The sequence below is a fragment of the Felis catus genome, chromosome F2 (assembly GCF_018350175.1).
Source record: "Felis catus isolate Fca126 chromosome F2, F.catus_Fca126_mat1.0, whole genome shotgun sequence".
NCBI classification, from domain to species: domain Eukaryota; kingdom Metazoa; phylum Chordata; class Mammalia; order Carnivora; family Felidae; genus Felis; species Felis catus.
The window spans coordinates 34,185,740-34,211,085 of record NC_058385.1 but is presented as its reverse complement, the minus strand read 5'-3'; the positions used below and the strand labels follow the sequence as shown (position 1 = coordinate 34,211,085).

At 36.4% G+C, this 25,346-nt stretch overlaps 1 protein-coding gene across 7 annotated transcripts in view; it reads right to left on the bottom strand.

Moving 5' to 3' along the window:
- WWP1 (WW domain containing E3 ubiquitin protein ligase 1) overlaps positions 1–25,346 on the bottom strand; it is a 135,420-nt gene that overhangs the window by 5,674 nt on the left and 104,400 nt on the right. For all 7 annotated transcript variants that reach the window (XM_011291318.3, XM_011291319.3, XM_011291323.4 and 4 more), the window contains 9 exons: positions 25,204–25,275; positions 23,215–23,303; positions 19,594–19,753; positions 15,937–16,070; positions 15,708–15,848; positions 11,270–11,390; positions 4,836–4,940; positions 1,901–1,997; positions 1,395–1,467 (listed from right to left, as the gene is read on the bottom strand). In XM_011291318.3, coding sequence (XP_011289620.1) covers positions 1,395–1,467; positions 1,901–1,997; positions 4,836–4,940; positions 11,270–11,390; positions 15,708–15,848; positions 15,937–16,070; positions 19,594–19,753; positions 23,215–23,303; positions 25,204–25,275 — 992 coding nt within the window. The remainder of the gene's footprint in view (positions 1–1,394; positions 1,468–1,900; positions 1,998–4,835; positions 4,941–11,269; positions 11,391–15,707; positions 15,849–15,936; positions 16,071–19,593; positions 19,754–23,214; positions 23,304–25,203; positions 25,276–25,346) is intronic.

Below are 25,346 nucleotides of genomic sequence, written 5' to 3'. Positions count from 1 at the left end.
AAGCTTCCTTCATTACTTTTCAAGAAAATGTCTGCCAAATACACGTCTGAATAAACAGTTTGTCAGTCACTCTCTCAAATAAAAACGGTGTTCCATCAAAAAGAGCAAGCTGGTTCAGCTTTCAACTCAACTGCCAAAGAGCCTCCCCTCAAGACAACCACAATTCTCTGGTGTGAATAAGAAGTGCTTTATGCAGGCTTCTCATTTTGTCATACAGAATATTAAAGAGATACATACTCAAGCATCAAGATTTAGTATATATGTGTGTGTGTGTGTGTATCTATATATATACACACACACACACATATGTATATTTTACTGCTTCATAAAGAACAATCTTGAAAGAGATTTTTTTTTTTTTTGCTTTTTGCTTTCTGCTTTAAACTGCAGGTATGTGATGTTGAACAATGGAGACGGCATTTTGGTGCCATGGCCCTGATTTGTGCTGAGGCACTAGTTTTATCTACCCCTGCTTCTGCACCATAAATGCAAGTGTCAAAACAATAAAAAGGCAAATAACTGCTCAGTAGGAAAATAGTTCTCACCTCTTAAAAGAACCATGTACCTCCTAAATTATCCTCCTCGTTTCCCTGGATGACTAAAACAGTTCTGTTAACTAATCTCCCTGCGTTTGGTCTTGAATCCAGTTCCTCCTCTGTTGCCAGAGTGATTTTTCCTGAATCTCATTAGCTGCTATTTAAAACTTTTCAAAGGTTTCTCACTACCCTTAGATTGAAATCCAAGTGACTTGTAACAGCCTACAAGGTTCTACATAATTTAGCCCTGCCTAAATTTCCAAATTCTTTTTATCCCTGTCTCCCCTCATTCACTAAGTTCCAATGACACCAGTCATCATTCATTTCCTTGAAAAATTATTTCTTACTGCAAGGTCTTTGGAAATGTCCCTGTACAAAGAATGTGCTTTTTCCGTTTCTTCCCGCAGCATGCTATTTATCCAACTCAAACATTATGCTGAGAATCTCCCTGGCCACACAACCTAGAAGAGGTTCCCTCTGGTTCTTATCTACAGCACCCTCTTTATTTCCTTTGAAGGACTTTCCTAGAATTCAAATAGCTTACTTGTTTGTCATTTGTGCTCCCTCCCCCAGGGGAGTGCAAACTTCGTAAAAGGCAGGAAGCACTTCAATCGTATATTATACATAGTGGTTACTCTAAATAACTGGTGAATCACTAGATATATTTCTCAGTATATTAACCAAACAGAAATCATTTCAAAGGGTTTAGTTACAGAATGCCGTATTAATCAGTATGTTCTAAAAATTGAAATTCTGGCTACGTTAATGAATAAGCACTAATACTGGGTCTTATGTATTTAAAAAAAAACCAAAACATTCTCTGACTTTCACCTTTCAATTTAGGATTCTTGAACTTACCATGTGTGGCTTCTTGGTAACCAGGTGTCTTTGCCAACTTTTTCAATACAAAATTTTTGAGGCCCATTACTTCCTAAATCAAGAAAACAAGACAAAATTTATCTGGTCCTTTAAACTTTTTGGTTTTGACAACTAGTTAAATGACTGAACATGTCACATTATCATGAATGACACAGAATACAATGTAAATCGCTTCTGCCTAGAGAAGCTTCTTATTGCTGCAGAAATTCAGCAACAGGAATTAAATTAGTGGAAAGAGACGTAGCTCTAAAGAATTTTGCTCCTTCACAATCACCCTAAAGAGCAAAGCAATGGCCAACCAGACTATGTAAGCAGACTTTCATTGGCTCACAAATGTACTTGATAGTAACCATTAAGTAGTCTTCTGGCAGATACCCTACAGAAAGCACAGAAGAATAATCCTTAGATTCAAGTCTACTGTATGTCTAAAGGCCATTATCATCACAGAGTTAGCTACAGAGAAACTGCAGAAAAACTGCATTTACCCATAAGCTCGGCAAATCCTCCTAGAGGCAAACGGCAGGTTCCAGTGACAAACTGTAATAGTCGCATCCTTACTTCATTGTCTGTCTCTTTCACAAACTGTGTAACAAAATCAAATTTACTTTAATATAAAATACTAAATTATCTTCAGTAATTAAAATAGTAGACACTTAAATTGTTCTTAAATTTCTTCAAGAATTATTAAGGTTAGGCACATGTTAAATATACCAGCGATCTTACTTCAGTTAATCCTCACAATTACAACACTGGTTGTCCATCAGTATTATTACATCCATCACACAGACAGGAAACGGGAGGCTTATAAATGTCAAACCACTAAAAGGTAACCAGGACAGATGTTTGTTTGACTACAATATCACAGCTAGCACCTAGTTAGGGCTCCTGCCTACCTCTGTGCTATATGCTTTTTGTGTGTTTAGCCCTTATAACAGTCGCCATTCTCAATAGTTTGATCTGTTTTCTCCTACTAGATACTATTTACACAACTCTTTGGATTCTTCATACTTGAAAACTACAAGGATGCATTTTGTTAAAAATATTTAGTTCATTTACTATCTTTTCAAAGACAGACATAAATGTGTAATGTGGTGGAATACTGATTTGAATTGATCTGATTGTCTTGTAATAGAAGGCAAGTCAACTTTTGGAGCAGTCTAAGAGTAGAAATGTATCCAAAAAATAAAATTTATAAAAAGTAAACAAGAATATACATTACCTAAGGATGAGACAAAGTGCTAATAATGACCAAAAACACTTCTGCATAAAACTGTGTTGAGGTACACATTTCATCAAGACACAAACAGCTCATTACCACGTCTGGCATAAACCAACCCTTTCCCTAAAACAAACTCAATTCGCAAAACACAACTACTCATTTGGATTTATAGGACCTCAAGCTGAAGCTTCTCAGGTATACAGATACAAATGTCCAAAGGGAAAGTCAGGGAACTTCATGTTCTTAGTAGTCCCTGACTAGTAAGGAAGCTAGTAAAGACCCTAAAAAGGAAGACTGCAGACACCTGCATACATTCTGTATGTGATGCAATTCAGATATTTTAGGCTTGAAAATGGGTTTATTCCCTTTTGATTTTTTATTCATTTATTTATTTCTTCTAAGCTCTGTGCCCAGCGTGGGGCTTGAACTCCTGACCCTGAGGATCAAGAATCACATGCTCTATGACTGAGCGAGCCAGGTGGCCCTTGTTTAGTTTTTATAAATGGTAATATACACAGCACCCAGTACAGAACTGTAAGGAAGTAAAAGGTACAGCATCAAGAACAGCTTTCACATCTTGCTGCCAGTTTTCTCTACCTTTTATCAAAGACGCTATATTCATATACAGTTGACCACTGAACAATGCAGCAGTTAGAGGTGCGGATACCCCATGTAGTTGAAATTTTGGGAAAATCCACATTCAAATTTTGATTCCTCAAAAGTTAATAGCTTACTGTTGACCAGAAGCCTTACTGATAACCAATTAACACTTATTTTTGTATATATATCATATACTATATTTTTGTAATAAAAGAAGCTACAGAAACATTTACAGTACTGTGCTATAAAAAATTTGCACAGAAGCAGACTAGCACAACTCAAACCCTTTATTGTTCAAGGGTCAGCTGTACCAACATACACTTTGAATATACAGAATGTAAATTTTCCTTTTAACCAAATAGCACATTATACACAGGTTCCTTTCCCCTTCAAAACTACTGAAACATATTTTCCAATATTTTTATTAATTTGCATTAAAAGAAGTGAAAGAATGCTAGGGTGCCTGGATGGCTCAGTCAGTTGGGCATCCGACTTCGGCTCAGGTCATGATCTCAGTCTGTGGGTTCAAGCCCCACATCGGATCTGTGCTGACAGCCTCGAGCCTGGAGCCTGCTACGGATTCTGTGTCTCCCTCTTTCCCTAACCCTCCCCTGCTTGCGCTCTCTCTCTCTCTCTCTCAAAAATAAGCAAATTAAAAAAAAAAGTAAAAGAATGATTACAAGGTACAGAATTACAGAGCAGATATATCATAATTTATTTACTTAGTCCCCTCCCAACAGACATTTAGGTGTTTCAGGTCTCTGTTAGTATACCAATAATGGTGCAATAAATAGTAAGTGCCATTTTGCATATGCTGAAGTACATAAGATAAATTTCTACAAGTGTCTACACTTCTTTAAAGTATTAATAAATAAATGACACATATCCTTACAAAAAGATTCCACTTCTAGTCAATCTAAGTCCCAGGCTTAGTTTTCACTTGAAAGTGAAAGTTAAGCATAGGTATACGAGAAGTTCCGTCGCTAAACTGCTCGAATGAGTCTCAATTAGTAGATTTATGTGAAGAAAATCCCTGGCCTAAAGATTTTAAATTCTCAAACACAAAAAATGCAAAATCTAATAAAATAAACTGTGCTTCAGTATTAGTATTGCAGCACTTGGATGAGACCACCCTACTGTAGTTTAAGCTAAAACACCAACAAAACAAAGAAAGGGACCCAAGGGAGGGAAAGAGAAAAGGAAGTCATTCTTGGACATTATCCTCCAGATCATTCTCATTCCCTAGCATATTATCATCTTCACAGGAATTATGTATCTGCACTGACTTTCTCATTAAAAAAAAAAACCCATACTTCCTCATTTACTTCCAGAACTAAGTAGAATTTTTAGAATGCTATGATACTACTGGGGGAAAAAATGCTACACCTACAAGTATTACCATTAAACTATTACTTAAAGAAGATCCTGTCATTCATTCTCCCATTTAGGAAGACAAAAAAAAAAAAAACAACAAACTCTTCACTTCTGATTTGGAATTCAAATGGCAGGTTTAATTTTAAAAATGAACTTTTTTTAAACTACTGTTTCATGGTAAAACATTTTCTTTGAACACTTTGTTTCAAAAAGATAAAAGCAAATACCTGCCAAAACCAAATGATCTGCTTGCTGTTTCTTGTATAATGACGATACACAGTATTTCTCTGCCAATCTGCCAAGTCAACCTCCTGCATGCCACACAACATAACCTGGGAAATGAACACAGTAGCAGGTCACAGTACAGATTTAGTGAAGCGAATAACTATAGGACTGAAATTTGCTAACAAACACTTGTGCACATGGCCTAATTATGTGAACAGCTGCATGCATGACAACTAATGCTCACAGCAAATCCAAGAAAATTTGTAGCAATTTAGAACAAGGATTCTTTGGTACTTTATCTTTTCCATGTTTATTGAACTCACACTGAAAACACTTAGAGTTTTTATTCTTCAAGAAAAACATTAGCTATGCTAGAAGAATCTCTTACTAAAAATGTATCCCAAATTAGGTGTCCAAACTGTTAAGTTTCAAATGTAAATTTCTGGTTCTTTTTTTTTCTTCATCTATGCTATCTTCCATTTAAAGTTAAAAATATACTAATTCCTGTTATTAATTTTTCCAGGCTTTGGGAATAAAATATTCTATGTGAAATTTTCAAATAAGCCCACTGAATTACATAGGGGATGAAAGCTATTTTTGGCATAATGAGGTAGTCCAATACTTCATTTCTCCTAAGTTAACTTTGAGCTATAATGTACAGGCAATAAAATGCATGTATTTTAAGTATAGTTAGATGAGTTTTGACAGATATATACACCTATGTAACTGCCACCACAATCAAGATGTAGAATATTCCCATTATGCCTCTTTTTGCAGAGAAAAACACCATCTTTGTCTTTGGCTCTACGTAATCAATGATGTCATCACAGGTTAAGTTTTTGAGAATATCACACATACGCATGCGCGCGCGCACACACACACACTACACAATTAACACTCTTCTGTTGTCTCCACCCCCTCCCTGCCTCCACCCGTCAACACCATGTCTATGAGATTCGCGTTCATTATACAACAATTTACTTATTCTTTCATTTCTTAATGGTCATTTAGGTTACTTCAAATTTTTGGCTTTGATGAATAAAGTTGTGATGAACATTTATGTAAAAATCTTTGTATAAATATATATTTTATTGCACTTGAATAAATACCTAACAGTGGAACTGCCAGGGCATAAGCAGCTGATATATATGTTTAACATTGTAAGAAACTACCAACACGATCCCAGAGTGTTTTCATTTACAGTTTCAATTTGCAGTTTTAATTTCATTTAGTTTTAATTTGCATTTTCCCAATAATGAGTTATAGTTCATGTGTTTACTTGCCATCATAGCTTCTTTTGTGAAGTGGGTCTTTGCCCATTCTAGAAAATTGTTTTTTTACGGAGTTTTAAGAGTTAAAATACGTGTGTGTGTGTGTGTGTGTGTGTGTGTGTGTGTGTATGTGTGTGTGTACACACACACACACATACACACACACACACTCCCAGTGTGTAGACTGCCTTTTCATTTGCTTAACAGTATCTTTTGAAGAGCAGAAGTTTTACTTTTGATGAAGTCTTTATCCTTTTTGTGTATGTGTGGTTTATTGTTTTGTATTCTTAAGAAACTTCTGCCCATACTAAGATTACTCTATGTTTTCTTTATAGCTTTCATATTTACATTTATGATTTCATCTTTTTTCATAGACTAAAGTAGGAGTCAATGTTAATTTTCTTCTATATGGACATCTAGTTGATCCAGCATCATTTTAAAAGACTTTTTCTTTCCTCACTGAAAAATAGTAGACTTCTGTTAAAAATCAATTCACAATATATGTGTGGATCTATTTCTGAACTCTCTAGTGTTCCACTGATCTATTTGTGTATCCTTTCAAAAGCACCACACTGCTATAATGACTATGGTTTAATAATAATTTTTGAAATCAGGCAGTGAACATCCTCCAAGTCTGTTCTTTTTCAAAACTGTTTTAGCTTATCTAGAGCCTTTGCATTTCTTTGTATTTTTAAAATCAGCTTGTCAATTTCTACAAAAAATTATTCCAGATATTGATTGGGATTGTGTTGAATATACAGATCAATTTGGAGAGAACTGACATTTATAATAGAGTCTTCCAACACATAATATGATGTATCTTCCCATCTATTTAAGTCATCTTTTTCTTTAAAAAAAAAATGTTTATTGGGGCACCTGGGTGGCTCAGTCGGTTAAGCATCTGACTTTGGCTCAGGTCGTGATCTTGCAGTTTCAGTTTGAACCCCACATCAGGCTCTGGACTGACAGCTCAGAGCCTGGAGCCTGCTATGGATTCTGTGTCTCCCTCTCTCTATGCCCCTCTTCCCAGTCGCACACCGTCTCTCTCTCTCTCAAAAATAAACATTAAAAATTTTTTAAAGGTTGGGGCGCCTGGGTGGCTCAGTCGGTTAAGGATCAGATTCTTGGTTTCAGCTCAGGTCATGATATCACAGCTCTGTGGGTTCAAGCCCTCAGTGCTGGCAGCACAGAGCCTGCTTGGGATTCTCCCTCTCCCTCTCTAGCTGCCCTTCCCCCACTCATGCTGTCTTTCTCAAAACAAACTTAAAAATTTTTTTTTAAATAAAAATGATTTTTTAAAGGTTTATTTATGTTGAAAGAGAGGGAGGAAGAGAGAATCCCAAACAGACTCTGCACTATCAGCACAGACCCCCATACAGGGCTTGATCTCACGAACCATGAGATCATGACCTGAGCTGAAATCAGGAGGTGGACACTTAACTCACTGAAACCATGTAGGCGCTCCAAGTCATCTTTAATTTTTCTGAGCAATGTCTTGTGTTTTCAGTACAAAGGTCTTCCATGCCTTTGGTTACATTTATTTTTTTGATGCGTTAGTAAATAAAACTTTAAAATTTCAATTTCTAAGCATTTGTTGCCGGTACATAGAAAATATATACTTGATTTTTTAATTACTGGCCTTCTATCCTACAGTCTTGTTAAATTTGCTGTTATTTCTAGTGGTTTTTTTCTTTGGTAGGTTCTTCAGGAGTTTCTAAGTTGACTATCATATGTTATTATCCATGGATAAAGGCCATTTTACTTCTTTCCAGTCTTTATGCTTTTTGTTTCTACTTTTGCTTTACTGCACTGGCTGGGCCAGTGGGGAATATGTGGTATAGTGGGTAATATAAAGGATGAGAGTTTTGCCCCTGTTCCTAATCTCAATATGAAATATTTAAGATACCACCATTCACAATGATGTCAGGGTTTATCTTATTCGTTGATCCTCTTTAACAAACTGAGAAAGTGGCCTTCTATTCCTACTGTGATGAGAGTTTTTATAAAGAATGATTGTTACATCTTCATAGTTGAAACATTTTAACTTGTAAAGGGGCATGATTATCAATAATCATTATTTTCAATAATTGTGGTATTATTCACGGTTAAGAGAGATGATGAATGGATGTAAAAGAACAATAAAAATCAAGATAAAGCAAAAATAACAACAAAAAAGATCTATATTTTCTCACAGTTCTGTACCATGAACTAAAGGCAAATCAGTACCAATAAGAGCTTTAGTCCCCTTATATGTAAAAGGAAACTAACACATGGTCAAACTATTTCACAGGGCTATGCATGAGACAACTGTATCTACCAAGGGCTATATGAAAGTATGCGTCTCTTCATACCCTTTCAGATCTACTGTCTTAGTTTCATCTCTGCTCTAATGTTGGACTCTGGCTGTAATATCCCTCTTTCACTAGGTGTGCCTCCAAAGTAGGAGCTTTTTTATTAGTTTTTAAAAAATTTAAATCCAAGTTAGTTAACATATAATATAATAATGATTTCAGGAACAGAATTTAGTGATTCATCACTTACATGTAACACCCAGTGCTCATCCCAACAAATGCCGTCCTTAATGCGCATCGCCTATTTAGCCCATCCCCCCGACCCAACACCCCACCAGCAATCCTCAATTTGTTCTCTATATTTAAGAGTCACTTATGGTTTGTTTCCCTTTCTGTTTTTATCTTATTTTTGCTTCCCTTCTCCTATGTTCATTTGTTTTGCTTCTTAAATTCCACATGAGTGCAGAAATCCTATGATATTTGTCTTTCTCTGACTTATTTTGCTTAGCATAATACACTCTAGTTCCATCCATGTTGTTGCAAATGGCCAGATTTCATTCTTTTTCATCGCCAAGTAATATTCCATTGTATAGATATACCAAATCTTATTTATCCATTCATCAGTTGATGGACATTTGGGCTTTTTCCATACTTTGGCTATTGTCAGCAGTGCTGCTATGAACATTGGGGTGTATATGCCCTTTTGAATCAGCACTCCTGTATCCTTTGGTTAAATACCTAGTAGTGCAATTGCTAAGTCGTGGGGTAGCTCTATTTTTAATTTTTTGAGGAACCTCCATCCTGTTTTCCAGAGTGGCTGCACCAGTTTGCATTCCCACCAGCAGTACAAAAGAGTTCCTTCCTCTTTCTCTGCATCCTCACAAACATCTGTTGTTGCCTGGGTTGTTAATTTTAGTCATTCTGACAGGTGTGAGGTGGTATCTCATTGTGGTTTTGATTTGTATTTTCCTGATGATGAGTGATGTTGAGCATCTTTTCACATCTGTTAGCCATCTGGATGTCTTCTTTGGAAAAGTGTTAAAATAGGAGCTCTTAATGGTATGGAATACTTTAGGTGTATACATTTTGAAGACACAAAATTATTTAATTTTCTTCAGATTCTTTTTTTTTTTTAATTTTTTTTTCAACGTTTATTTATTTTTGGGACAGAGAGAGACAGAGCATGAACGGACGAGGGGCAGAGAGAGAGGGAGACACAGAATCGGAAACAGGCTCCAGGCTCTGAGCCATCAGCCCAGAGCCCGACGCGGGGCTCGAACTCACGGACCGCGAGATCGTGACCTGGCTGAAGTCGGTCGCTTAACCGACTGCGCCACCCAGGCGCCCCTAATTTTCTTCAGATTCTTAATGAAGTGTGTGATTTAAAAAAAAGATTAAATACTGATATCTTCCATTCTATTCTTCTGATGTGTTTCTGCTAATCTGTGTAGTCAAGCTATTAAGAAAGAGATGTTAGCCAGATTTATAGAGTCTGCATGTCATCCAGGCTCAAAGTCCTTATTTTCATATACTTGTCAGTTACCAGAAGGCAAATTTCTATAAGGGAATATTACTGTATATATAAATCATCATGCTAACTTTTTATATGCACATTTGATTATGGTGTCTTAACAGAGAACCAAAGATGGCTAAAGTTAAAACACTATACCCAAAGGAGGCAGAGAAGAAATACCAAGGACTTTCCCTACAGCCCTGCCTTGTGTTCTAATCTATATGGGGAAAGAAGACTTCAAGAATTCACCATAACTAATCATTAGAGAAATATAAATCGCAACCACAATGGGATATCACCTTATACCCATTACTATAATAAAATAAAACAGAAAATACCAAGTGTGGGCAAAGATGTGAAGAAACTGGAACCTGTGCACACTTTTGGTGGGAATGTAAAATGGTACAGCCACTACAGAAGTGTGGTAGTTCCTCAAATAATTAAACATAGATTTACTATATGATTCACCAATACCACTCCTGAGTATACATCTAAAAGAACTGAAAACAGACTCTCTAAGAGATATCTATAGATCCATGTTCATGGCAGTTTTATTTACAGTAAACCAAAAGGTAGTAGCAACCCAAATATCCATTGACTGATGAATAAACAAAATCTATAGATATATACATACAATGGAATACTATTCAGCCTTAAAAAGGGAAGGAATTCTTACACATGCTACAATATGAATCAACTATGAGGAACATTATGTTAAGTAAATAAGCCAGTCATAGTAAGACAAATACTGCATTATTTCACTTATAGGAGACACCAAGGGTAGTTAAACTCATAGAAAGTAGAATGGCGGGGCCAAGAAGGAGAAATGGGGACCTGTATAGAATTTCAGTTTTGCAAAATGAAAAAATACTGGAGATTGGTTGCACAATAATGGGAATATACTTAACATTACTGAACTGTACAATTAAAAATATTCAAAATGGTAAATTTTGTCGTGTGTACTTTCCCACATCCCTCCAAAAAAAGTTCTGATATACTTCTAATAAGTCTGAATACAGTTAAGACCACTAAGAACTCATGACTTAAAAAACTGATCTTTGGGGCAACTCACTACTAACCCAGGATTTTATTAAGTTCCCCAAGTTATTAACAAGGCTGAACTCATTCTTCAGGATAGGGGGCACTGATTAATGACTTTGTGCCCATGACATCATCATGGTTTAGAGAACTTAAGACCATCACCCCATGCTGGGATTTTAATACATCCTGAACACTGAGATGGATAAGAGAACTCAAGATTGTGCCACATCATTTAAAAATGTGTGGACATCCTGTAGAAGCGCAAAAACAGTCCCTCCTCCCATTAACATTTTCTAAACAGCATAATAAAAAAGCCTAACCTCCAATTCTTTTTCATCAAAGTACTGGAGCCACTGAAGAGGAACAACTTCATTAAAACCATCAAGGAAAGCTTTGGTCTGTTCTTGCACTCCTCGAGAAAAACGCCACTCTGTCATTAAACTGAAAATAAAAACAATATTTAAAAATAGTTAATCTGCATGTGAGGTAAAAGCTTAGAAACACCAACTACTTCTAAAATTCCGTCTCTTTTTCCAAATATACCATACATATGTAACATATACATGTTTGTGTGTTTATGTATATAACATGTTTCTCCATGAGGAAATCAGTTCTAGCACATCTGTGGCTAGAAAGGATGCTTTTCAAAATAGGAAGTTCTTTATTTGTCAGTAAGACAGCCACAGTTCAACACTTACTATTTCCTGTTCATGTGTAACAAATAATTCCAGATACTGTCTAACTGACACAGTAAGGGAAAGGCTACAGTCATTCAACAGGTTCTCCTCCCAGCAAACCATCTGCCAAGGGAGACTTGAGAACTCTGACTCAGCCTTGCACAGCGGGGAAAGCAAGGGACTGTCTCGGTAACAGTCTGTCTGCAGGCCATATGCTTAAATGCGGTATGGTCCCTCTGTCTGAGAAGGCTTAAAGCTGGGGAACTGGTTCTTTACATGTTAATTCATTAGAGAGAACACAAAGATTTCCTAAAAGAATAGAAAAGATGAGAAGAAACATTCCGAGGAGACATATAATGCAGACATACAGGAGGGAAGTGTAATAAAAAGAAGTAAGGAAGAGAATCTGTATAGTGACGCAGAATCTATACAAGGGGCCCTGACAGTAGGTGGGTCTGGAGGTCCCTGTGGAAGCAGCACAGACTATGGATGAGGAGAAGACACCAGAAACAGCAGACAAAGGGAAAGGTGATTATCCACATTCCTCCCCTTCCAAATGCCTCTTCCCGTGTCCCAAAGGAAGCTGATTTTATTCTCTGCTGAGGCAAACTTTTCATCCTTGCTGCCTCTACAATTTTCTTCATCAATAACTCACCTTCTTTTGCACAAGCCCTCAACTCTACCTTCCTACCCCACTTCCCATTTGCCCACATGGATGCTCAGACCATTATTTTCCAAAACCCTCCCTTCAACCCAGTGTTTGCTTTTAACTACTGTCTTTGCTCTTTACCACCACTCCTATTAGAAGAGTACTCTATCCTGTCTCCACTTCTCAGCTCTATTCATCCAAATTTTAAACCACTGTAATGGTCTGGGTTTTCAAGATTTCACTCTGGGGGATAAACAAATCTCTTCACATATGTCACCAAAGAAGTCTCAATTGCCAAGCCCAATGCCCTCTTCAAAATTACTCCTGCTGCATGAACTTCCTGTAACACTGGGTGTTAGCATTCCCAACCCTCAGAGAGTTCTCTGATCTGACAATACCACCGCTCCTTAACTGACTTAGCTACTTTGTTCCTTTCATTGGTTTCACTGGTCCATAAATGTTGGCATCACTGAGCTCTCTGCCTTTTCTTTTCTAGCTTTTTACTACTTAAAGATAATTAACATGTTCAACTGTTAACCAATTCAGAAACCTCAAATATTTCATTTACTAGTATTTCCCCCACTACATGTAATCAATCATTGAATCTGAACTATTCTATTCCTATAATATCCTCAAAAATCCATTCCCTCATTTTTACCTCACCTGTTTCAGGTAGGTCTACAATACCAACTACCAGAAGTCTGAAAGAGCCTTTTAACTATGTTCAGATCTCTAACTACTCCCCCCCCCTTCCATCCATCCCTCCGAATTCATCCTCCACAAAGATGCTAGGATTAGCCTTCCAGAAATAATTCTGATCATTTCATCTTAGTTTTCATTTGTTTTTGATGACTCTCCTATTAGAGCAAAAATCCAGGTTTCTTAGACATAAAAGTTTCCCTAGACTAATGCAAATCTGGCTACCATTCAAGGCTCCTAGCTAGCCACTATATCTCCTCTGTGGCTGTAGATTCTTGGGATAAACTAATCCCTTTAATACCTCAATTCTTCTGCTTTTGCTATTTCCCTCCCTCCAAAAAGCACTCCATCTTTTCAGACCTAACATGTAATGCCATGGGAAAAACTTTCCTGAGTCCTAGCAGAATCAATCCCACTTTGGATTCTGACAGCATTTCATACATCTCTCTACCATTCATTTACTCAGAGATTAACTGCGGTACACTAAAACCAAAATATCACAATTAAAAAAGAATAGTATTCTTACATAATTTTAAAGAGCAAGATTAAAAAAAAAAAAGATTAAAGTCTGTTACTGTTTCAGAAACTGAAACAATTAAGCAAAAATTGTTATATTCAAGATTAGATATCAACTCTTATATAACAGGTATTACATGGGCAACTCTTTAAAAACCAGTTATCACCTTAACACAAAATATAAAACATAAAGTAGCAAACTAAATATGGCCTTTATATGAAATTTTATTTAATCTGCTTTTGATATTTGAAAACATTGACAGCATTTTAAAAATGCTTCGGATGTGCTATTTAATAGCTATTGTTGGTTTCTGTGGAAAGCTTATGGCTTGAATACAAAAAGCCCAGCGCCTTATGGAACTATCTTTGGAAACATACTGTTTTCAAAATGGAAAAAACAATTTAGCTATTTACAATACGAGTAATAAATGCTCACTATATGACAAAGAAGCAAAACAAAAATACCTCAGAGAATATAAAGATACATAAAGAAGAAAATCAGTTATTAAACTGGTTTTCTCCTCTCAGAGAAAACTAATTAAGCAGAAAAATAGGAAGAGGCCTAGAATGCCACACTGGAATAGCTGCATTCACTTAACAGGCAAAGAGACATTAAGGATGTGAAATTGAAAGGCCATAGCAATTTTATGGGTTAAAAAGGGAAGAAAGGATTGTTAGCTATGTCCTTTTGCAAAAGCAATACGTCAATTAAACAGTCTTTGACGAAATTACCTCACTTTAGAAATCTATGCCACAGAGACAAAAGCAGCAGATACACACAGCTTTACTTAAGGAAGTTTTCTTTGCCTTTGTTTGTAGTGGCCCAAACTGGACACAATCTGAATGACACTTACTAGCAGAAAGGACTACTATAGAATGGGTATACCATAATTTATCTAGCTATTAGAAAATGTGTTAGATCTATCTCTACTGACCTAGAGGATGGAGAAAGCATGCTAGAGAGTATGACACGATCCCATTTTTGAAACAAATATCAAGAACATAAAGTCTGAGACGATGATGGCACCAAGAATCCAAGGGTAGTACCATTAATAGAGATAACAAGGCCAAGTAAGGCAATAGGAAAATAACAGAAAGAAATTTGATTGTAACTTGATTTAGTAGTTGAGGAGTTGACAAACTATGGCCCATGGGCCCAATCCAGCCCATCACCTGTTTTCTGTACAGCATGTAAGCTAAGAATAGTCTTTACTTTTTAAAAATGATTGAGAAAATATTCAAAGATTATCTGACTTGAAAATTATATGAAATCAAATTTCAGAGTCCACAGTAATTTTGTTGGAAACATAGATAGCAACACGTATCTGTTCATATTTTGTCTATGTGCTTTTGTGCTGCAACAGCAGAGTGGAATAGTTCCAAGAGAGATTGTATGCGACTCACAAGCCTAAAATATTATCTGGTTCTTTCATGGAAAAGTATGGATCTACCTGGAAATTATTTCTAAAGTTCAGATATTACTTTATTAGAAAACTGAAGCCATGGTGCCAGTCTATTTAGAGAAGCAGGTTGAATAATATCCACATTTAGGAAAAGGAGTTTTAGATAACCATCGTTAAAGAGAAATTAAAGAAAATCCATGAGGTGCAGATCACGGGATTCAAAGGAACAGTTTCAAAACAGAGGCTGTGGTGGGCACTGTGAAAAAAGTTAAAGAGGAAACGTGAGATGGAAGAGGAATCGAGCATTAGATTACTGGTCACGGCTTGGGCTACAGGCTGGGCTTTGCTACTACCGTTATAACAGAGCACCCTAGGTTCTTCATCTAGAAATAATGAAACTGCACAGTCTTTGCAAAGTCCTTTTTAGCACCAATGTTCTATAATTTTTGATCTGGACAAAGATGGGAATGCATATAGCAAGTGGGAGTGGGAAACTGAAGGTCACTATTCTCATTTCTAGAACACTGATTGGTACTGTTGAGAAGAACTTAAATAAATGTTAAGCCATGAGAGGCAAGGGAAGTTATTTTAGTACATTTGAATTTTTTAGTCCTGTGAGAGCATGTTTATAAACTGAGATGAAGATTGAGTAGAGAGCAAATGACAGAAAAGGATACGTGAAAGGGGGAATGAATGTGGAACAGCTTCCCAGAGGAGTGAACGTGGAATCAAATGAAGGGTACAGACAGAGTTGTTAGTTCTGACATGCTTTAGAAGTTCTAGAAATTAAGGCCAACCAAGTATATCACCTTACCCAATATATTCATCTTTGTTCTCCTCAGTCACGAGGATATTGGAACCTCCCAACTTCAGGTCATGTGAAGTAACCTTTCCCAAAATTTCCATGTCAACAGAAAAGTACATTTCTAAGCCACATTCTTCAATGTTGTTGTCTCTGGGTGATAAAAACATATACGGACTAATTAACCAGATATCTACATTGTCTTCAAGAAAATGCCTTACTGAAAGACAAATCTTCAAACCTTATCCAGATAAGGGAGTTATAAAATTCAGTATCAATAGACTCCAAATCCTTAATAGTCAGTTTTTTGCTTAGCATACGCTTGTAGAATGGTAAAGAGAAACCAGTATCAATAAACTTCCCATGAAAAAGTGCCTGCCAAGAAAAACAAAAAATTTTACTTAAAAATTTATAAAACAGTAATTTTCTTATTCAAAGCACACAATAACAGAGAAATCATGAGATTTCTCAGGCCATGAGATTTTCACAGGCCAAAATAAGCACTTAAATAAGTAACCAGCGTAAATCATGAAAACCAATTATATAAAATGCTAAGTATGAAAAACAAATGACAGAGTTAAATAACAAACACTTAACTATATCATGTCCTATTGATAACTATAAGGAAAATAAAAGAACAGTACCAAAACCCCCACTCTTTCCAGTGTTTTATAAATTAACCTAATTGGATGCAGAAATACAGAAGGAGCCTCAGCACTCCCATGCACGCACCTGGCAAGACCTCTTCTTCACGCCTCTTCTGACCACAGTTGCCTAAGAGAGTTCCAGGACTAACAGCATTTGCTTTCACACCTGCTCACAACAGCCAAAGCAGGAAGCGCCAGATCCCCTCAGCACCCCAATTCTCGCCACCAACTGCCCATCCGTCTAAAAATCTAATTCCATTTCTCACACCTCCCCTAACTCCCAAAACCATCTCTATGCTCTACCCTGTGAGGCTCGTGATCCATCAGCAAAATCGCTCATATACTCAAATCATTCTTTGAAGATCCTTTAGCATCTTGCTTAACAAAAATCTAGTGTTTTTCTGAGGACTCCGCTTCTACGTCCTCCCAAAGGGGTGCTGTTTCTCTCCCATCCCCCTGTCACCAGGCCTGGAAGTAAGGCATATGTTGCTCTTCATTACTATTTCCTCCTCCCTAAATCTGCCTGTCTTTAAGCTCATGCCTTCACACTGTCATTGGTGGCTAACCACCCCACCCCTGTCCGCATTTCACTGCTATCATCCCTAGATCTCTGGGTTTCTCCTTGTTACTCCATCAATGCTGTGTTCTTCTGTGCTACCGTCATAAATAATTTTGGACAGTCTAACATCTATAATGATGATTCTCTTACTTTCCTGACTTTTTAGTCCTTTCAGTGATCTTAGTTTTTCATTTAGCTAAACGTTCTTGACATCATACCTTAGATACTGTTATTAGCAACCACTGTATTTCTTCACAAACTCAATTTCAACCACCACCTAACTTGCCAGCTCACTGCCTTTTGCAGTGATACCTGCAACTTTTGACTCCACTGGGATCTAAAAAATACATAGAAACTTATCACTGTTTCTCAGCTTCTCAAAAAAGTTATTTCTCCCCTTATTCAACTTTGATTCCACCATCAGTCATTAAAATTACTCCCTTGTATACCTCCAAACCCAGCTTCCCTTCAATGAATTTCTGGCAAAATATAAAACCCTGCTAAACACAACTCTTAACCTACTCTCTGCCTGTGTCTGGGCGCTGAAACATGCTAGAAATGCATATACAACCATGGTGACTGGTTCATGACCAACAACCTCGAGTGGGAGCTTAGTGCTACCTGGTAATCCTAATGCCCCACTACATTCACTCTCCCAGATGACTATTTCATTCCTCAAATACTTCTTTTCCCCACTCCCACTGAGCCTATGATTTTGCCGTCTATTTCAGTGAGGGAAAAGAAGCCATCAGAAGAGAATTTTTGTGTGTTCCATCAGATCTGCTCACTATAAGCAACTGAATCTATTTACTGTATTAAGTCATCTATTACTTCTATGTGGACTACACAGATCTCTTCATCTCTCCTACTCAAGGTCATTGCTCCCATAGTCCCTATCTCTTTGACCTCACCAAATTCTTTCCTCTTACTTGGCCATCATCATCTGCAGATAAATGGTTTATTCCCCACCCATTCCTTATTTATTTCTAGACACTGCCCAATTTCCCTAAAAGGAAGCAAACTTCCTTAAAAGGTTTATATTTGTTGTCTCCATTTCCTCTTCCATTCTCTCTGGATTTCACCCCCACCAACCATTCCTCTGTACTGCTCCGGAATGCCTTTCCCCTGGCCAAATCAAATGGTTGCTTCCCATACCTCATCTTGCTCAGCCTACCAGAACCGAACATAGCTGATCATCTTCCCTCATCTTCTAGCAAGGTTCTTATTTGAGTCTCCTACCTCCTCCACGGCCTCGGCTCTTTTGCTGGTTCCTTCTCATCTCCTTGACCTGCAATGTCCTTAACCTTCTTCTCTGTCCACACTTATTCCTTAAAAGATCACAAAGCCCTATCTATCTAGATACCCTCTCATCACCAGACTTCTATATCCACCTACTCTACATCTTCATTTGGATCTATAGGTATCTAAAACTTAACAAACCAAATCCAGTTTCTTGATTTTTCCCAATCCCCCAAATTTGCTCTTGCCACAGCTGTGCCACCTTAGGAGACAGCCACTGCAACCAGACACATTTTGACGCCATACTTGACTCTCTCACACTATGCATCTAAGCTGTCTGAAAACCCTGTTGACTCTAACTACAGAATATATCCCCGAATCCAAACCACTTCTCACGACGATCTCAACTGCTACACCACTTAAGTCCAAAGCCACTATCATCTCTCACGTGGATTGTCATAAATGGTCTCTCTGCTTCTACTGTTGCTCTCCTCTGCACGCAATTATAGTCTCTTTCCTACACAGCAACAAGATAAATTTCATAAAAGCTAAGTCAGATCATGTTATTTTGATCATGTTATTTCCTGCTCACAACCCTTAAGTGAATTTCCTAGAGGTCCCACACAGTACCTTTCAACCCCATCTCCCATCACATTCTCTCATATACTCTGCTCCAGGCATGCCATTTCCCAATCAAAAATGTAACTACACTTTGGAGACTTTTTCTTGCTCTTCCTTATGTCTAGAATGTTATTCTCCAAGATATATGCATCCATTCAATTCTTTGCTTTCACTTTTATGTTCATGTGTGACCCCTCAGAGAGGCCACTTCTAATCGTGCCATATAAAAAAGCAACACTCCTTGTTCCTCGGCACATACTTATGTGTTATTCTGTATTTGTTATGTGTTAACCCTTCTAACAGAAGGGTTAGAGAGAGAACAGGGACAATGTCTTTTTATCATGGTCTCACCTCTGTCATACTACCACGCTATAGTAGGTGCTCAATAAATATTTGCTGAGTGAATAAACAGGTAAGAAAGTACAAATACAAACACTTCTGAAAAGACAACAGTTCCACACCACAAGAGCTTCTGTAAAGCTCTGAAAACTCCCAGCACATCAGTCAAGTCCAAATATTATACGACTCAGATTTTCCTTTTATACAAAAGTAGTCACACTATAATTATGCTTTAATTTATAAAATAAAAGGACTTTTAAAGACCAAAAGGCTACATCAATAATCCTCGTATTCATAATCTTGATTTCATATAGGTACTCAAAAAATAAATTGTATTTTGGTATTCTCCTTTCTAGGCAGACTTCCTTGGTAACAAAGTTTGGGAATATATATAAGGGATAATGCGGATCATTTTTTAGTCTTCTCTACAATACTTTTGAGATAAACAAGTTTAAGTAAATAAATGAATAAATAATGGAAAATTAGGACTCACCATAGCAATAAAGCGGCCAATAAAACAGAAGTACGAAAGATGGTCTGGATTAATGGTTGATGCTGGATTTATTTGTAGACAATAGTTGTTCTTGCCAGCATACTCAAATAAGCAATACATGGGGTTCAAAACTTCATGTGAAAGCAAGAAAAACCATTCTCTAAAAGAAAAGATAATTTTTTAGCTTTCATACATACATGAATTTAAAAACAAAGCTACATACACCCATGTACATATCATACCTCTGCTCAACAGCCTGTAGTAACTTGGCTGCCCAATTCCTCAGCCCTCCAGTTAAGTCTTCCTATGATCTGGCCCTCCAGTCAGTTACCTGCAGTTCTTATGATGCCAGACTACAAACTCAGTGCCACTCACAGGTAACATGCTTATTTTTATGCCATACTTTCATCTGGCTATGTCTCCTCAGTGTCAAGCCAGCCTACGTAGGTCCCACTTTTTCTTTCAGCACAACGTAGATCCATCCCATTTAAGCAATTTTTCGAAGCAATTTTCAACATATTTATTTGTATCAATCACTGAGTACTCTGTGGTATTGTGGTAACAACCACAATATTATTCATTTTCCTATACATGACCTGCCCATCCACTAGACTATAAGCTCCTCAAAAGCAAAAGCCATGTCTTTACATATATTTTTGTAACCGACTCATAGGCATTTTAGGATCTATATGCAATAGGCTTTAATAAGTATTTGCTGTTGATACTGACAGACACCGCACTGATGCTAAGGAACAGTTTTTATTGTCAATGTATTACAAATGAAACAAAAATTTAAAAGATGAAACCTTTAAATGTGATAAGCATTCTCTAACTTTTTACCATCAATTTTGCCTCATGTAGCAAAGTCCAATACATATGAGAACCAAATAGATAAGAGATTAATAATTTACATATCAAAATAAACCCAATTTGCAAGATTCTCTTCAATGGTAATTGCTTCTAAAGCAGGGTTCCAAGCTCAAATGCTTACAGTGATTAGCAAGTGGCTTCCTTCTGTACACAGCCTCCAATTCTCTACCTAGCCCCAATCTCCCATTCTTCACTGTATCCCTAATAAAAGTTATTACCAGTTTTAAGGAAGAATTATTTCTGGGCATATAATCATTGTCCTTAGATGACAGGGGAATGGTGGGCACAGAGTGAAAAAGAGTGTATACTACTCTATAGGACTGAATCAGCTACTCAGATTCAGCCAATTGATGCCACGTGAGAAGCTGCCAACATGGGTCTACGGTTTTTAAAGAGAACCCAGAAATCTTGATTCTTAAGCATAATTGAGTGATTTTCTTTAATGTATCAAATAATTGAAAAAAAATTTTTTAAATCACAGTGGGGGCCATTACTAGGCAGGCTAGATCTGGCCTGGAAGCCTTTTTACAAACACTGTTCTAAAGCTTTAAAAATACAATCTCAGAAACTGTCTGACAGGTAGAGAAGGCAGTCTTTCCCTAAACAAAATCAACTAAGAAATGATAAACACTAACCCACAAAACTAAATCCAGTCCCAACATAGTAGTTGAACTAAGTGACTTCCCACTGTGACAAGGCTGAGGTAAGACATGTCCCCAGGGAAAAGGGCTGACGGATCTGTGAGAACGTGTTTAGACACAGAAAAACCAGAAATAGAATTTCCAGTTGCGGCAGATCACTTTTAGCAAACTAGAAGCCCAGAGAAAACGGAATACATTTAAAAGAAGAATGTTTATGTATAACATGGTATCTGACCTATATACCCTGACATTAAAAGAAGAAAAAATTCTAATTAATAAGAGGTGGAAGAGTTCACTTTCAACATATCCTTTTCTATACTTTCTAATAAACTAAAGAGATACAAGAGGTTAAAAAAATTATGAGACAACAGATGAGCTAGCAGAGCCTAGAGAAGAAAATGAAGAAAACAGTAAAGCCACTAATGAAGAAAAATCACATTAGAAGCAACAAAATGTACGGCAGTACTGCAAACAGTGACATGAGGATAGGTTTGAGAAAATCAAAACAAAATAGAAAAGCACAAAGATAAAAATAATCAGAGAAAAGATGACAGACAGGTAGGACTGACGAAGAAGATTCCACATACCCATGACTGATGTTCCTGAAGAAAAATGGAACAAATGGAACAGAAAAAATATTCAAAGACATAATAGAAGAAAATTTCCCTTAAATTAAGAAAGATCTTAATAGGTTCCTAAGAAAAGATATAAAACAATCAACAATTAATGAATTAATGAACTTCAAGGAAAAGGACTGTGTGGGCATCCAAAGAAAAAAGTTTCCTATAAGGTGCTGGCTTTCCACTTCACAGTGCTGTACCATTCGATGCTAGAAGACAGTGAAGCAAGGTCTACAGAGAAGGGGACAAACTAGTGTTGCATAAGACATTTATATCTAGTGACGTTGTTTATATACAAAAGCACAAAAACACATTTTCAAATATGCAAAACTAAAGGAGTATATCACCCTTGTAAACTCTTGAATAAACCAAAACTAATACATGAATCAAAATTAAGAATTTGGGAATAAGAAAATCATACTATGGAGTAACTGGCTAAATGCATTAAAATGTCAAAATATAAAACTAAACCCAACCAATGAGGTAAGTATGAGTGCAGACAAGAATAGGAGTATTATAAAGTCAGACATTTTAAAAATAACACATTTCATTTCTAACGTCTACCTTTCTTTTTAATGTCTGAAAATTTCTGAAATTGAGATAAATCAAAATAGATGTAATATGAACATTTAGTTTCCTTTCTGAAGGATGAGAAAATATGCTAACTAACCAAATCTGGTAACTCCACATATATGCTCCCACCTATTTCTGTTTTTGTTCACTGTACTAAAGTTGTGATTTTGTAATGCTGTACAACTATGACATATTGGTTTAAAAGATGTGTTTCTATGAAAAGCAAGTTTAATTCTTTTAAAAGATTTAAGGAAGGTGTGTTCTGCGGAAAAATAAATTGCTTTCAAATTAGGTTTGGGTGAAGCAAACATTTTTTAAGGTTTTCATTAAAAAAAATTGAAATTAAAAGGATTTCCCATCATATTGCTTCACATTTTCTGTTAACAATGTATTTCATAAATGTAAAACTATTCTCAAAAGGATCCATACTGGATTAAAACACAAACATAAAACCAACATACACTGTTAGAATAGTAAAAACCTTATGCATGTTGATCTATTAATTATGATATCTGCATACAATATTATGCAGACATTAAATAAGAGTATCAGTGCCATTAAAATAAAGGAGAGTATTATCTCCATATATGATAGGAAAATATGTCGATGTAAAATGATAAAATCAAGTTACTACATTGTTATATTAACAGCTGTTAACAGCTGTTAAAAAAAAAAAAACCCAAAAAACAGCATATGTACTATATCACACATACATACAAATTTATTTCTATGCAGAGAAAATGTAAAGGATAACCAAGACAGGAATAATAATGGTTACCTCTAGAATTGTGCTAATATTTAAATTTTTGTTTCTAAAAATAACTCTGGATTGCTCTGAAAAAATGTATCTTTTCAAGAATACATCCACTACAATGGAGATATATTTATTGCAAAGCAGATATGTGTTTTTATTTTACCTTGCTAGACCACCATAATCAAGTCCTTCTTCTCCTCTAAATATTACATATAATCGTCTCCTCAAGTCATAGGGTTTTAATGCCATAATCTAATTAAAAACAAAAACATGGATATTTTAACACTCATATACAGTGCAAGTTTCTTCCAAAATCATTCAACTTAAATTTCATTTGTATTTCCAGAATTATACATTTCCTTATCTCATACAATGCCTTTAATTAAAAAGATCTATTGATGTGTTCCACAAACCAGTAGAGATGTACCTTACTCTTATGCCTCCTGTGATTCACTTTCTAAAATCTCTTTCCCCTCTTCTAGTATTAAATGGTAGTTCTACTTTGGGTTAGTGGCAAGAGGAAAAGTGACACAGAAAGTTTTTAAGCTTAGAAAATATTCAGTCCCCTGTCACTCTCCAAATTTTACCAAAGTCTTGTAAAAGCTGACTTACAAATTTTTGTAACTAGCAACATTTGATGAGAAGAGCTTGTTGTAGGTCCTGCTTATACCACGGATTTCATTTATCAGTAGGAAAGGAACTCAGCTAAAGCAAAGAGTTATTTACAGATACCCAATTTTCATAGTCTTTAATGGCTTACATTAGCGATACTAGTAAACAGGCTTTACTTTTGAATAAAAATGAATTATTCCACCACACATATGATAAAACCGAAGCCAAGACTGGTGTGTCTGGGTGATGGCACAGCTTACCAGCAGGACTTCGCTTGGTAGGCAACCATGCACATCAAATTGACCATGATTCTCCCCACACCAGAGGACAGAGCAAAGTAAATCTTCCATGAACTTGGATGTATACTTACTAAAATAAAGCTCAAACAGAGCTTAGAACAAGCTAAGAATTTATTAACTCAAACCAAAAACTTAACTCAAACCAAAACATTTTTTGATAGTAGCTATATTAAATATCATGCCCAAATTCCAACAGCTAGTAAAATTCAGCTAGGATCTGAATATTGTTGAGTCTGGAATGCTGTTATTCTATTTGGGCTTGTTTATGTAAAAGTCCTTGTGTGCCCGTATACAAAAGGAATTTTAGTTTATCATTGTAATACTAGGGGGCAGGGTATGAGCATGCTCAAGTGGGGGAGGGGCAGAAAGAAAGGGAGAGGGAGAATCTTAAGCAGGCTCCATACTGAGAGCAGAGCTCCACACAGGGCTGTATCTCACAATCGTGAGATCATGACTTGAGCAGAAATCAAGAGTCAGGCACTTAACCAACTGAGCTACCCAAGTACCCCTGATTTATCATCTTTAAATATTCTGCAGATGATTCAGGAAAGGTAGACATATTCCATTCGTTCATTCATTCACCAAATGTTTACTGAATACCTGCTATGTGCAAGGCACTAGCATAACAGCAGTAAATGAAGTAGTCTGTGCTACCATGGAGCTTACATTCTAACAAGGGAGACAAATAAAATGGGTCAGATAAGTGTTACAGAAAAGAATAAAGTCTCATAGGAGAGCAGGTACTGCCATTTTAAACTAGTGTGCTCAGATGAGGTCTCTTTTAGATCATAACCTTTAAACAGAAAGCTACAAGAGATAAAAATAAACATTAAGGTTACTGAAGGAAAACTTGAATGAAAGAGAGTATCTATACTGATTTAATTTTAATTTGGTAGTATTTACCAAGACTTGTTTGAGTTAATAAAGTCTTAGAAAAGTAAATAAATGTCAAAGTGTGTCAACTTGCTCCAGAAGTTGTTTATTTAAAATGGACACAATGATAATAGCTATCTCAAAGGGATGTTGTGAGGATGAATTAAATGAAATGATAAACCCAAGATGCCAGTGTCAAGCATCTGGTAATCACTGTATACATGATGGGGTTTATTATGATTATTATTATAATGCACGCTCAGTGAGTGGCAGTTCATGGTTTAAAATTTCTAAACTGTAACTCCCTTCAGATATATAGAATATAATCTGACAAGCTGTACTATTTATTCTGATAAAATCTTCCTTACCTGTTGGAAGGAATCTTCGAACAATGTCTGCCGGGATACATTGATCTTTACGTGACTGGGTAGTGCGTTAGACTAAAAACAAAAATAGTATCGTGATATCATGTAAGTTATAGTATTTGTATAGTACAAAGATAAGACTAAAT